The sequence below is a fragment of the Barbatula barbatula genome (genome assembly GCF_947034865.1).
Source record: "Barbatula barbatula genome assembly, chromosome: 11".
NCBI classification, from domain to species: domain Eukaryota; kingdom Metazoa; phylum Chordata; class Actinopteri; order Cypriniformes; family Nemacheilidae; genus Barbatula; species Barbatula barbatula.
In genome coordinates, this window is record NC_136774.1 from 5,056,779 (window position 1) to 5,072,945 (window position 16,167).

The 16,167-nt window shown below is 38.4% G+C and overlaps 1 protein-coding gene across 1 annotated transcript in view; it reads left to right on the forward strand.

Moving 5' to 3' along the window:
- frmd3 (FERM domain containing 3) overlaps positions 1–14,798 on the forward strand; it is a gene marked incomplete at both ends in the record, with an annotated part of 37,073 nt that extends 22,275 nt beyond the window's left edge. The window contains 5 exons of the mRNA XM_079467111.1: positions 568–656; positions 8,900–8,974; positions 9,098–9,166; positions 9,461–9,585; positions 14,149–14,798. Of these exons, the coding sequence (XP_079323237.1) occupies positions 568–656; positions 8,900–8,974; positions 9,098–9,166; positions 9,461–9,585; positions 14,149–14,798 (1,008 nt within the window). The remainder of the gene's footprint in view (positions 1–567; positions 657–8,899; positions 8,975–9,097; positions 9,167–9,460; positions 9,586–14,148) is intronic.
- Positions 14,799–16,167: the final 1,369 nt, after the last annotated feature.

Below are 16,167 nucleotides of genomic sequence, written 5' to 3' on the forward strand. Positions count from 1 at the left end.
ACAACATTTTACACTATGTACTGTATAGTGTGAATGAATGTTAGTCAGTGTGTATTGTGTTCCAGTGAAAGCATTGTTAACTGGCTCACTGACTGAGCTGTTTGATGTGTTTTATTGATCTTCACTCTTATATTCCATGCCCTTTCCCGGCAAAACCATTCAGCTGCCTGCAAATTTAGCACTCACTTTCAGTAACACACAGACACAAATGTTTGTTTTTACACATCGTGGGGACTTCCCAAAGACATAAAGACTTTGATACTGTACTGATATTCTATCCCCTAACCTTCACAGAAACCTTTCTGCATTTTTACATTTTCAAATAAACACAATTTAGTTTAATAATCGGCAAACGGTCCCCACAATGTAGTCTTTTAAGACTTCACCCCTCTGTACACACACACACACACACACACACTTTATTTTTATTATACATTATTTATGATATTCAGATTCCATCCTGTTGTAATTTATGATACTTCTTTGTTGTTGCTTCCTTTTACAACACCTTCCCCAATTCACTTAGGTTGATTGATATTTTCAATTAATTTTGCTTTCTCTCTATAGAAGAAACTGGTTCTGACATTCCACACCTCCACACCAGCAGCCTGTAAACACCTGTGGAAATGTGCTGTAGAAAATCAGGCCTTTTACAAGTGAGTCGTTCCTATCAATTCTGTCTCTGTCTCTGTCTCCAAATAAAATAGCCTTATTACTAGTTTGTTTGGTTTTTATATAGGGAACACTGTGGCTATGGTTGTCTTACAAACAAGTTATCATAAGGGCTTTATCTCCATCCCGCAGAATGTTTATCTCCAACATTTCCATTCAATTCAATTCAATTCCAGTGTTATGTTGTAAGTCTATGAAAGAGGTCTTTTAAATCAAATAAAAATTGAAAATCTTATGTCATTTTGCTTTGAATTCTTTGTAAAATTGTAAAGTCAACACAATAGAGCAACACTACAATAGACTCAGGCAAATGTCAACTAATGTATAATGTTATATAAGGATGATAGATGTTAATATAAAACAGTGTTCCCAGCTGAAATTTGAGACACTTGTGTTGCTGGTGACGTCACAAACTAACTTGCATTATTGTGACATCATCACGTTGTGTTGGGACTAGTGTTGGCACTTGATATCTGTTTTGCTTCTACTCTCTGATCTGTCACATTATACTGTATTATACAACTAAATGCCACCAGCACTCACTTTAACTGCTGCTAAAATCCTGATTTATAAACGCAACATCATCGGGCATGTTGCTGTATTATGAGTGTTTCTGTGATTTTAAATGCAAGTGATAGTTTATAATAGATTGCGTATTGTGCAGAGCTACAGAACCTGTAAAGTGCCAAACAAAACAACAAATCGCAAAACAAACAACAAATCTAAAAGCCCAAAAAACGAATCCCAAATCACAATTACAAATCTGAAAACGCAACACCAAATCTGAAAACAAAATAACAAATCAGAAAACACAACGACAAATCCGGAAACAAAATAACAAATCAGACAAATTGTCGTTGTGTTTTCTGACTTGTCGTTGTGTTTTCTGATTTGTTGTTTTGTTTCCGGAATTGTTGTTGCGCTTTATGGTTTGTTAATGTGTTTTCAGATTTGGTGTTGCGTTTTAAGATTTGTAATTGTGATTTGGGATTCGTTTTTTGGCTTATAGATTTGTTGTTTTGTTTGGCACTTTACGGCTTCCGTACAGAGCAGACGTTTCGCATAATTTCAGAAATGTAGAGAATACGCTGTTACATGGAGCTAAATACACCAACGCGAACACATCGCACCAAACTCATTGGCCGAGGCCTAGGGCTCGCACGCACATGGAGCTCATCGTGAAAGACCCTGCGTTCCATTCAGAACCAATCATCCCTATTCCCTACTCACTTCGAAGAGTAAAGCTCTTGATGTGTAAACTCTAGGGAAAAACGCAATTTTGTCTCTTAATGTGTTTAAAAATTTACTTGGCAAAAGGAGACATAAAATGTAATATTCTATTTATTTGGAGCGACGATTTGTATGGTGTCCCTTTTATGAAGGGCCCTTCGGAGGGCAATAATATCCCGTTTGGGACGCACCAAGAGAGAGCATGTAACACGGGAGAGAGAGAACCATGTACCACTCACATCAAACAAGTCAGGAATAGAGAAGACGTCGAAGCGCTGTTTATTCACTAGTTAATCGATCACAGAAACAGTCATTATCATGGATGGATAAGAAATTACTAAATTTGATGCCAAAGGGGGTGGTCCGCCCAGTAAATGCATTGTATGGGAAACACTGATAAACGTGTGTGGGCCATAACAGTTGTTTAATAGTTTTGCATTTTACGTATATCTCTTATTTGTTAGCCGCTTTAAAAAAACACAAAGTGTGGCCTAAATGGATAAATGTAATTCTGATGGACCATTATCATCACATATTCTAACAATAGCATGGTTTTAGCCTGGCGGAATAAAACTGTTCTGGGCAAACACTCTGCCTGTATGTACATGCAGCATTGCATGAACAGAGCAGCAGTGCAGCTGTACACCTGAGGATCCACCTGGGGAACCAGAACAGTTTCTTTTCATTCTTTTCATTTTACAGGGACATAACAGCCTCATTCGCTGTTTATCAATGAACAGAACTACTTTCATCTGTTAGCTCTGTTTGTCCAGCAATGTTTCTTACTGGGGACATTAATATCCATGTGGATAACTCAAATAATACAGCTAAAGACGTGCTCAAATTTGTTGGTGCCCTTACAGCTCATTGAAATAATGCGTCATTCTTCCTGAAGAGGGATGAAATTAAAAGCTATTGTATCATGTGTACTGCATGCCTTTGGTATGTCATAAAATAAAGATGAATTATTGCTTATTCTACAAAGATATGCTAAAATGGCCTGGGCATATTTGTTGGTACCCCTAAGAAAAGATAATACATCATTGGATTAAAGTGATACTTAAAAAAGATTAGTTTCTTTAATTAGTATCATACATGTTACTTGTAATCTCAAAAGTAGTCACTGTGCTGTTTGGTATCATTGTGTGCCCCACACTGAACATTGGCTTTAGAAAGGAAAGGATAGAGTTGTCTGAGGAGCTCAGAAAGAGAATTGTAAACAAGCATGGTAAAGGTAAATGCTACAAGACCATCTCCAAGCAGCTTGATCTTCCTGTGACAACAGTTGCAAATATTAAGATGTTTAAGGGCCATGGAATTGTAGCCAACCACCTTGGGCAAGAGGAAAATTGACCCCAGATTGAAAAGAAGGATAGTGCGAATGGTAGAATAAGAACCAAGGATAACTGGCAAACAGATACAAGCTGAACTCCATGGTGAAGGTACATCAGTTTCTGATCGCATCTGTTGCTTTTTTGGCAAGAGTGGGTTCCATGGAAGAAGACCCAGAAGGACTCCACTTTTGAAAGGAAAACATAAAAAAGCCAGACTGGAATTTGCTAACATTCATATTAACAAGCCATAATCCTTCCGGGAGAAATACCTTTGGACAGATGAGTCAAAACTGGAGCTTTTTGGCAAGTCACATCAGCTCTACGTTCACAGACGAAGAAATCAAGCTGAACACTATAGCTACAGTTAAACACGGAGGAGGCTCAGTTATGTTTAGGGGCTGCTTTGCTGCATCTGGCACAGGGTGCCTTGAATATGTGCAGGGCACAATGAAATCTTAAGACTATCGATGCATTGTGGAGTGAAACTTTCTGCCCAGTGTCAGAAAGCTCTGTCTCAGTCGCAGGTCATGGGTCCTGTAACAGAATAATGACCCATAACCACCCAAGAATGGATAAGAACAAAACATTGGACTATTCTGAAGTGGCCTTCTATGAGTCCTGATCTGAATCCTATTGAACATCTATGGGAAGAGTTCAAATTTGCAGTCTGGAGAAGGCACCCATCAAACCTGAGACAGCTGGAGCAAAACTACCTGTTCACAGGTTCAGAAGTCTCATTGAGAGCTACAGATTTGCTTGCAGTGATCGCCTCTATAGGTTGTGCAACAAAATATTAGGTTAGGGGTCCCATCATTTTTCTCCAACAAAATATTAGGTTAGGGGTCCCATCATTTTTGTCCCTGACATTTTTGTCCCTGACATTTTCATTTGTTTTCTTCTTTACAATATTATGTTGAATAAAAAATCTAAAGTAAAGTCTGATTTCTATTTAATATGGAATAAACAATGGAGGATGACAATTACTTTTGTCAGTTTCAATTTATTTGAAAGAAAATAGTGCATTTGTTTTTTTGTGGAGCGGTACCGGCAAATTTGAGCACGTCTGTATCTAACAGTTGATTTTATGGATGCACTTGATTGTTTCAACATGACCCAGCACGTGAAATTTCCCCCTCATAACAAAGGTCACACACTTGATTTGGTGTGTTTTGTTGGTGTGGATATTGATCAGCTCCTCAGCACTGACATGTGCGTCTCACTTTGAATTTAAATCTTCCATTTTTAAGATGTGCACAAAAAAGGGGTCATCAGTTTTAGAAATGTCAAGAACATCAATTACGACAGTTTTTCATGTTTGATATCAGAGCACACTATAGTCAAATCTGTGGATCACTATAATTCCATTTTGTCTTCTACTTTAGAGGTGTTAGCCCCTTGGAGACAAAACGTGTTGTTTCATTTACTAAATTTTATATTTGGTACACCACTGACCCCAGGGCTCTCAAGGCAAAAAGCTTGAAAACCAATATCGGAAAACAGATTTAACTGTCCATAAGCTCATGTATGATAAATAAATGACTCAATATATTGAAGCACTTAAAGCAGCAAGAACAAAGTATTACTCGTCTATCATTAGCGATGGTGCTGCAAATCTCAACAAAAATTTTAAGAAAAATCAACTGTATTTTTCCCCCAACAACTTGCAACAATTTTTACATTTATGCATTTGCCAGATGCTTTTATCCAAACCGACTTACAGTACATTGCATTGTACTATACATTTGTTTCTGACCGTGCAATCCCCTGGGATCGAACCCATGACATTGGCGTTGCTAGCGACATGTTCTAACCACTGAACCATAGGAAAAATATGTTTCTTAATTTCTTTGTGGAAAAAGGGTCTCCTGCTCTGCAATTTCAAAGACCTATGCACTTAAACTTTCTGATGCTGCATTTTCCAGTTTTAATATAGTAACTATTGATTGCATTTCGAAACTAGTAATAACAATGAACACCACTTCATGTATTCATGACCCAATCCCAACAACTGTTCCTAAGAGCTGTCTCCCTTCAACTAGTCCCCACATTTAAAAAATTGTGAACACCTCCCTTTCTAGTAGTATTGTTCCAAATGCACTCAAGGTTGAAGTTTCTACACCAGTCCTCCAAAAACCTTTGTGATCAGTACGGAGATAGCCTTGGTTCGAGTCATGAATGATTTGCTTGTGTCAGCTGACTCTGGGGCCTCTAACATTTTGGTCATGTTAGAACTTAGCAGTGCAGCATTTGAAACAGTGTGCCATTCTATCCTACTAAATAGGCTGAAACGATGCCTTGGTATCACTGGGACGGTGCTTACATGATTTAAATCTTACTTCACTGTTCGCTGCCAGTTTGTTGTCCTGGGAAACATCAAATCTGAAATTGGATGTATATGCCACGGTGTTCCTCAGGGTTCTGTTTTGGGTCCCATCTTGTTTAATGTTTATATTCTTAATTTAGGGCAAAGCATTAGGAAATATGGATCGTGCTATCGCTTTTATGCTGATTATGCCCAAATCTATATCAGCTCTAAATCTGAATTTGCGTCCACCTCCAAAAATCTTTCGGAGTGTTTGCAGGAAACAAAAACGTGGATGCACCATACTTTTCTTCAATTTAATTGTTCTAAGACAGATGTTATTCTTCTTGGGACACTGCCGGCTATTCAAAAAGGTAGATATTTTAATTTGTACCTGACTCTTCCTAATTCTGAAAGGCTTATTCATACGTCCGTTAATTCCAGGATTGACTATTGAAATGAACTGTTTGTTGTTTTACCAGCTAAATCAATCAAAAGCCTGCAGTACATCCAGAACCATGTCAGCATATCACAGGCATGCTTTATAGTTTGCATTGGCTTCCTGTTCAGTCGCAGATTGTTTTTAAAACACTCACACTAACAAACAAAGCTATAGCCCCTTCTTATATCTTTGACTTAGTCTCCCTACACACGCCTTCTCGTTCCCTTCGGTCTGCTGATTCTTTTACTCTTCAGCAGCCTCCCTGTAGATTAAAGACTATGGGAGGGAGAGCCTTCTCTGTCACTGCACCCAGGTTATGGAATGCTCTTCCATTTACTATTAGAAATGCACCCACATTAGCCAGTTTCAGGAAGTTGGTAAAAACGTATCTTTTTAAAATGGCTTATGCTGACTGTCATGAGTAGAATTTTATTGTGTTGCTCTGTTATGATTATTTAAGACTTTGAGTCAAGTAAATGCAACACTTCAAGAGCAATTCCCTACACTGACGCAAGGATCCATCAAATTTGTCAGGTAGTATCAATCTGGGATTGGATGTGGACCACGATGAGTTGAATCGTTGATGAACTGGTGGAGTTTTTTAATGTATAATGCATTGTAAGAAAAACTACATATTGGTGGCAAAATATTTTAGGTTGAATTTAAGTTGAAAGTGTCTAGAATGGTTGGAGTTTTACAGTATATAAAACAGATGGAAATGTACTAGTAATAAAAGGGGAGATGCAAATTGTTTATTTGTATGAAAGCATCATTATAAACATAATTAAAATTCATAATTTGTATGTAGTTTTATTTCATTAGTCTGCATTAGATAATGAAAGGAGTATTTCACGTTCAAAAGGAAAATTCTGTCATCATTTCAAACCTGTAGGACTTTCTTCTTCAGAACACAAAATAAGATATTTAAAAAAGGGAAAAATGTTGGAACAGCAAAGCGCCCCATTCACTTCTATTGTAACCAATGAAAATTAATTGGGGGCTGTAAACAAAACATTCTTCAAAATATCTTCTCAGTAAATGATGACAGAATTTTCATTTTGAAGGTGAAGTTATTGAGGACACACAAATTGCTCTGTTGCCTAATGCAAGTTCTTCATTTCTGTTCTCCGTGTTCCTGTCTCTAGTTACTGTGTATCAGTAGGATCACATTTCTGCTGAAAGCTTTTTAATTAGGAGCTTAAATGGCAGCCAGACAGCAGGCATGCCAAACAAGAGCAATGTCAATTACACCTGTTGTCATATTAACCACACATCAGTCTATAAGTTACAAATTTCATGGCACAAACATGCAAAACTAGCAAATTTTTCGTCTTCTCAAAATCAGAACAACCACCCTGGAACAGCTTGAGGGTGAGCAAAATATATTCAGTATACCTTTGAGTATACTTGGGAACTACCTTTTGGCTCAGCAGCCGCGTTACCCAAACATTGGCATGATCATTTTTAGGCAGTGAATTGGCTGTATTCTTGGCTAAATGTCTTTACCATTGAGTTAAACTGACAGAGTGTGTCCCAATGCTAATCATTGTGAGGGATGTTATTCTAGAGTAGCCAAATAAAAAAGATTTAAAAGGTTTGGATATTCTGGGTATTATTTATAATATTATCCGTAATATACAGTTATTTTCTTTGTGAGGTTTGTTATTCGGCATCGCTTCTTCGTGCAGACAAATCTAATGGTTTGAGGTATAGTGTGTGTTGTTTGCGAATTACATCCTGTAAGGCATATCAAAAAACTTTATCTGAACAAGAAATATCTGCTGCTATTGTTTTGACCAAATCTTTAAAAATAATAAAGTTTAACCTATTTATCAGGAAAATGCCTGCATCAGTCCCCAGTCCCCTCTGATGGCAGAGCTATAACCACATCTCAAAAGCACATTCAGGCCCGTAGTGATGGGTCTGAGCCAGCTCCATTAAGAACCAACATTAATTTGTCTTTTTTTTAAAGGAACAGAAGAAAAAATAGAAGTATATAACAGAAGAAAATATATTTTTGCCAAGTAAAGTCATTTAACCACATTAAATGTAGTTTTCATATACACGCAACGCAATTGGTCAAACCAAAGATATTTAAGCAAACCTATGTTCATTAAAACTGCATTGAGGGAGAAATAATTTAAGCATCTAAAATGGATGTGCTAAAGTTTTTCCCTATTCAACCTGGTGCTGTTAGATTGAAGCAAACTTTTTGCTGAAATATCCACAACATTAACAACAAAGAGCGTGGTTTACGCCTGACAAAATTGCATTCGTCACTATAGCAACAGACTCACTGCCCGTTTTCTTTGAGAATCATCATCAATCATCATAAAACCAATGCAAAAAACAATACCTCCTCCAGAGGCCCTCGGATATCAAGTTCGTGCAGGGCCTCGCACCCCCCTTGTGACGTTTTATAATATAATCTCCTATATTCAGAATGACATGGTCAGAAGTCTTTGTACGGTTTATACAGTCTGTAAACTTGAAAAATAAGGGACTATAATTAGTGCTAAGTATTTTCTGCATAAAGCTAATTCTATGTTTTCGGATCATTTCCAAAGAGGCTCATTTATATAGAGAAAAGCAAGGGGTATGCTGCTTAACTTCTTCAGAAACAAAATAGTAACTCTCTCATAAATAGTATCTGAATCCAAACAGCGAGAGGCAGTTGCCTTGGGTGATAGCTGCGCTGAGATGCACTGTCTGTTTGTGCTTTTTCACAGACACATACTAAAAGTTTGGAAGGAAACTAGTTTTTCAGGTGTTTCGGGACATACGTTTCAATACCAGACCTTTGATTGAAGTGTGTTCAATATGTTTTATACAGAGGTGCATGCACACACAAATCACTCTTCATTTAGAAATGACTCCAGGTAATGTTTGAATACATTTTCTCTGTTTTCTGTTATTTAGATGCGCAAAATCAAGTCAGATAAAGACGGTGTCCAGCAGCAGTATCTTTTTCAAGGGAAGCAGATTTCGCTACAGGTGAGATTATTTGATTAAATGTACTTAGCCGATGGCACTAAACATACGTCATACATTACAATTTCTCATTAGTGTGAATAATAACATTATAGCAGTGTAAGTGAACGTGCGTGTGTTTTCCAGTGGGCGGGTGGCTAAAGAAGCCATTGAAGCCAGCTCAAAGATTCAAAGAGAACCACCTGTTGTACACAGGTCAGTAACATCTCCATTTGAATTTATTTTGCTTCTTTTTCATATTGTTATCCAGACCGAATTGCGATTTTGTTGTTGTTTGTTAGTCTTCATGGATATGCTCGTTTGTACGCTCAGATGTTTTCAAGTGTCTATCTCATGACTTCTGTGTTGCCAGACTAATTGTGAAAATTGAAAAGTATAAATACCCATATTAGAATTCTTAAGGTTATGTGCTGCTGTTTTGATGTCCGCCAAATTCAGATTGGCCCTCCAACCGTTATTGGAATTTGCTCTGTTTTGTGGTTGTTTTAGGTGTCAGTTTGGCCAAAGCAGAAGCTTTACTTCACTCAGTCATAAACATCTCATAATGAACATGGAGCCACTCCTACCAGCACTAAGCTCTAGCAGGGAACGCAGAGATATCTCAGCAGACAACGGTAACACAAACATGCTTCTATTATGAATGTGAATGTGTGTGATTTGACACATGGAAAATCCAGTGATTTTGTACATTGTACATGCCTTGACTTTTTAGGCAGACGAATGGGAAAGCTGTCTGCCCAGATCTGGCCAGATATGTTTGTTTAATACTTTTCTCATTATGCATCAAGGCTTGGAAAAACATGCGGTTGCTTTTTTGATGAAACATGATTCGCAAAATGCTACTTTGTTGTGGAATAAATTAATAGGCGCATATGCGCCTGTGAATATGTTGTTTCCACAATGGCATCTGTAATTATTTTATAAAGCTTTACAGTGCGCTTTACATGCAGGTGTCTGTATGCAGTCAAAAGTAAGCAAAAGAGTTTCCAATACACCTTTAAAACAACTGTACTGATGGTTTTGACAGATGTAAGGCACCTGTTCTCAGGGGATCTATTGAAAATGAGCTGATGGTGTGCTGGTCTCTGTGGAGACTCCAATCAGAGCATTAAAATACTCTCAGCAGACATCATGTTAGCACTGATTATTTGGAGTCATGCCCAGACTTGTGCTATAAAAGTACTGTGCACATTAAAGCAACTGCTTATAAAGTCAGAAGCTGCTGGTTAAGTCAATTGAATCATTCTTCTGTTTAAAGTCGAATCATTCAGGTAAATTCCAAAAAGGTTGTGAATTAAATGCTTATTAAGCTGATGCAGGTTGCCAGGTCTAGTTGTGTGAATCAGAAAGACAAAGGCCACGGGAAAAGATCTGAAGCTGATACTGCATCATATCTAAGCCTCTCACAGATTGAGTTACCAAAGTAAAGGACAAGGTTTTAAGGACTAAATACCACATAAGCCTGTCTCTGGATTTTCTTATACATCCTGTACGATCACAGGCTCTCTGGCAATCTAATAAGAATATTCAAACCAAGTGGCAACTGCAAAAAGATGATGCTTGAATTTTACTCTGAACTAACTTTATACTGTGACTTTAAAGTGTCAAATCACTGCAGTATATTTAAACATAAGCTTATTCAAAAGTTGGTTCAGTTCCAAAAAAAACTGACAGTTACTTAAGAGACTTGAGAGGTTACTTTAATGAAATGTGTGTGCTATAAGCCATTGAAGTGAAACATCACCAATGCTACACCATCCACAAGGCTGTGGTTGGTTGCTATGCAGCAGATACTGTATATTTTGATTTGTTGGTGTGTTACTACTTACAATTGATAGTTCACCCCATAATGAAAATTCTCTCATCATTTACTCCTTTGGTCATTCAAAACCTGTATGGCTAACCTGTTGGTAACCGAGCAATTGACTTGGCTTTGTGTCCATACTATAGAAGTGAATGGGTTACGCTGTTGTTCGGTAACCAACATTCTTCAAAAAAACGTATTTAGTAAATGTAGTCAAATATAAAAAAGGTAACTAGATGCACCACTGCCATTACAATGAATTGCGAAGGAGGCAAATCTCAATATGGCCGCTCTTGTGAAGGAGGGCACGCCTTCCTGTAAAACAAGCCAGTCGTCAATCAATAAAGTCTGACGATTCTCTGGGGCAGGGCTCTCGTGAGGCGCCTGCCAGCCTGTGTGCAGGCGCAACAGATGAGGCGATATTGAAAAAGGAGATTTTTAGCTATGACGTACTGTAAATAGCTGCTCAGAGGCATTGCAAATATGGCCGCCGAGTGGCACGACTTCCGTAAACGGACTTTGAGGAAGCGCAAGTACACTTTAAAAATAAAATGCTGCTATGTAACACATAAAATGATTCTTTACTCGTAACTATAAGGACACCACTTTTAGTTCTATAGCATATCTTGGTGCTTCACAGGTTCTTCAAAGGTTCTCACCTAAAATGACCTGTTAAGCCCCTGTATGGTTCTTCAGCGGTTCTATATAGCACAGCAGTCATCCCAAAGAACTGCTGAAGAACCACCGAAGCACCAAAACGTGGTTCTATATAGCACCGAAAGTGTTTCCGTTATGATTACGAGCCAAGAAACTTTTTTAGAGTGTGCGCCCACGGCGACCTGGGTTCGATTCCTGTCTCGACAGTCCTTTGCCGGTTAGTTCCACACTGGAGAGCATTGAGTTACAGTATAATATCTGGCTTCCCTTTTCTAAACTGGTAAGGACGTTTGTGTCATATTTAGGGGTATTTTGCAACTCAAGCTAGTGACATCTTTATGACTTTTCATTTGTGCAGTCTCATTTGTTGGGATCTGCTTTCCAACCAGTGCTGTTAAGGTTGACATGGGCCTTCATGCTTGCGGATTCAAAATGGCCACAGTGGTGTTGTTTTTTGATAATTGCGAAGGTTATCAGAAAATAGATCGAATTTGTTATTTTCCTCACACTGTTTAAGTATTCCTTTAATAACTGTTGTAGAAATAATAAATTAAAAGCAAAGGCACAAAAGCAGGACACCTCTAAATCCGGATGTGTCTATGAGATGTACTGTTCTGCAGAGTGTATATTTTCATCATAATCAGCCGCTGTGATTACCAAAGCCACATGCTATGCTTGATACTGTATAAATAGCTCATCCTGCATTTGGGCTGATCCGACCCCTAATGCCCTGACTTTGTTAACACTGTCTGCTATCCAGTGAAGAGAAGGGGTCGGCCAGACCCCATCCTATGGGTGTACGCGATTTATTACAGCGATGACCCATGCCAGACGTCTCAGGAAAAGAACACAGCAGAACGTCATTGTGCAGATAGTCTTCGATCTGAGTGGGAGGTTTTTAGAGAGGGTCCAACATGGATGTTTTTGGAGAGCAGGAGGAGTGTGGTATGGGCGTTCAGGATGAGGTGGGTTGTGAAACGGTTGCTGAGGGAGTTCTACAAAGAGATGTAGATGAGGTTCTTAATGGATTTCTGGATAACAGTTTAAGGGAGCAAGCGTACGGCATGCGTTGCCAGGTAAAGATCACAACGCGCCACAGCCTTCAGCTTCGCATGGCCAACCACACAGCACGAGATGTCTATGTACGCCTTCTTGGCCACGGGGAGCGTATCTCAGGAACTGGTATGGAAGCTACCCAAATCTGATAATCTCACATTAGCATCTGTTATTTGTGACCGTTATGTTGCAATGCAAGAGGTCGGAATCATTATTTATAGGAACAGCGTGGCTATACTTCATTTCATCAGTGATTTTTACAGTAGCTTTCACTCTGTAATTTAAGAATATAAGAATTCCTGATGCAGATGATGACATGGTCGTCATGAATTTAAAATTTAACTTCTTAAGTTGTTAATGTTCTAGATGTTAATCAAATGACAGTTAAAATGATAACATCTAAAGACACTTACATTTTGTTCTGTATTAAGAGTAGAGCAGATGTGATCATACCTCTAATGTGTGGTTTAAGGAGTTTTTCATGATGTTTCTGTGTGAGAATACCTAAGTACCAGAATATTGTAGAGATGTAGGGATGGCCTTTTTTTCTCAAATTTGGGCCAGTTAGGAACTACACATGACACCCTGAAAAGCCCCAACTGTGCCCTAATTTTGACGGTACCACTCATATTTTCATTCAAATCATATAGTGAGCTGGATGCTGCATATGTCAACTTGTTCTCTTTTACTTGATGACGTCTGTATCTTTTGGGCGATTTTGATGTCCTTCACCTTGAAATTTAGTTGTTGTCACTGATTGTTGCCATGGTAACCACAGTGGTCTGATTCGAGTGACTCTTGCCTCCTCCTGGGCTCTTTATGTGTCGCTATGGTGACATGTTGTCGGTGCCCATGCCTTCATCTACAAGGTTATACAATGATTTTTCAATTTGCTTAGAGAAATATGACATTTGAAGCATAGTCGGTGAGCTTGTTAAAGAGAACACCCCCCCACATACAAAAAAACGGGTATAATTTATTCACCCTAATGTCTGAAAGCGGAATAATAAAGGTTTCTTCCGATGTATGGGTTGTTAGGATCTGACAAAAAATGGCGGAGATACAACCGTTTAAAACTCTGGAATCTGAGAGTGTGAAAAAATCTGAATATTGAGAAAATTGCCTTTGAAGTTGTTAGTCAAAGGCACTGTAGCAGGCCAACCACTCACAAAAATATATGTAGTTAAATCCATTGTATTTAATTAGTGTTTATATTCTATTCTGACTGCAAAACATTGAAAAAATTCAATGTCTTTTACGATTTACATAACATTAATATTATTGGGCAACAAGAAATATATATATATATATTTTAGATGAGGTTGTTGGGTGAGTGCTACATTTGAGAAGAGCTGCATGGAGAACCCTGAATGTCAGTGACAATTTAGCCGGGAGACTTGTCTTAATCCACACTACCCAGGCAACCGGGTCTATTTTTAGACAGGACTTGTCCAAAGAAAACAGGCTACAGTCATTTCTCATAGCTGCTCCATGAACACACACACAGGCAGGATGCATACAATAAGGGCAACAGCAATTATTTGTGAGTCATTTCAATGAATACATGCGTTTTATTAAAACGTGAAAAAACTTCAGACAGCAGGATTTCACATTTTGTACACGTAAAATAACTGTGATGAACACGTTGTATGCTTTGCAGGACTCCGGGCTTTAAAAGACTCAGTTCACCTATCTCCACTGAAACCATCGGTGACACCTGAGGAAGTGGAGATAGAGGAAAGAGAAACCATCCAGGAAAGACAAGAAGATGAGACAGCTAACAGGACGAGGGCAGATGCGGAGAGGAGAGACACACATGCAGATAATGAAGAAGAGGAGAGCGACACTCTCACTATTTCGGACACGGCGTATAACCCGTGTGCCAGCATGGTGCCAACGCCAGTGGATGAGAGCCAATGTGGGTTAGATGTTCTGTTCCAGAGCCCCGCACGCATGCTGAAGGAGCTACACGCCGATCCAGAGATGCAGGTGGAGCTTCAGGCCGAACGGGATCGGGAATTGGCCAGAGAGGATTATCGCAAGTCTTTGTGCAACCCGCCAAATGGGCAGCACCAGATGCAGGCTTGCCTGCGCAGTGCCGTGCGTCTGGTGGTGATGGCAACTGGCCTTCTCATGATTCTACTTCCACTGCTCCTCTTACTGTTGGAGTCAGACTTGGACATCTCGTTCTTGCATGACATTCGCCAGACACCTGAGTTCGAGCAGTTTCACTACGAGTATTACTGCCCTCTGAGAAGATGGTTTCTCTGCAAAGTGGAACTCATAATGGAGCAGCTATGGGGGGAATGAGGCACACCGCTAATGGCACCGTCATGGAACAGGGGGTGGGAATGAAAGCAAGGTTTGCTCTCCTACAGTACATCAAGTTATTTATGCCCATTCATCTATGAAAGTCAAGTAGATAGTAGTTTGGTTGTATTTTAGCAGTCGTAATGGACATTTGTAGGATCCACAAATGCCTTAGATGGTTCAGTCAGCTACTTGAAGACTATAAACAATGACACAAAATTGTTCTGAGAAATGTCACAAATTTTATCATTGACCATTTTTAAATGATTTTGCATGTGCTTCTAAACTTTGAAAAAGCAAACAAAAAACATTCAGGGTCCAAAATGTATTGTTTGCTCCAGCTGTCACTTTTTCAGGAATATTGCTGGTTCTGTCAACTGTGGTTGACTGCATCAGATCGATAGATAGACACATTGTGATTTTCTTTCTAGTATTTAGATTTTTGAGGCATAAACCAGAAATGAACCACCACTTATTATGGAGTTTTATTAATAAAAACAACAAAGAAATGTCAGGATCATTCTTTGCTATTTTGAGTATGCATTTCTACCAAATTGCTAATTTGTGCCACTTTGTTTTTGGTGCAAAGGATAATTTTGGACCCTGCTGTCAGATTTAATATGTTGACATTGATCCATGTCACATTCATTATTTTTAACGTTCCGTATCACAAAAAATGCATCTCTGAATGTGTAGAACAGGGTCCCGCTTTCCCAAATCAAGAAAACCTATTATATTTTAAAGCTTTACTGCTATTTAGATCGAATTATGACCTCATAACATTGTGTTGCAAATTATATTTTCTGCCTCCAGCGGAGTAACATAATATATAGCGAGGGCAAGGTCTGCATACTACAACATATCTGTTTAAAATTTTCTACATTTCCAAATTATGAGTGCAGGTATCTTTTAGTTAAGTCATGTTATTTAAAGTGCTTTACATGAAAAAGAAGCTAGTAGAGAAGTCAAATATTTGTATTATCACCGATTGGTCATAAATGGTGTGCTGTGTTTTTTTATCATTGAATAGCACAAAATGTAAAACTTGTTTAAATATTTTCTGATGTCAAATGAAAGTTTTACTATAACAGGCTTTGAGAGGATGGAACAGTTATACATTTAACAGTCTTGAATGGTCACACAACATACAGTATCACTTGGTCAAATACACAATAGATAAAAACATTAAAAATTCAAAAGTAAATGGTGTAGAATATCACCCTGATGTAAAGATGGTATAAAACTATTTAAAAGGATTACAAACAATCTTAAAATCACATTTCATCTCATATAATTTGTTCGTATTCTAAGCTCAATGCAGGTCTTTCTAAATCCACATCCAGGTTTGCAGATAGGCAATGGCTAAAGA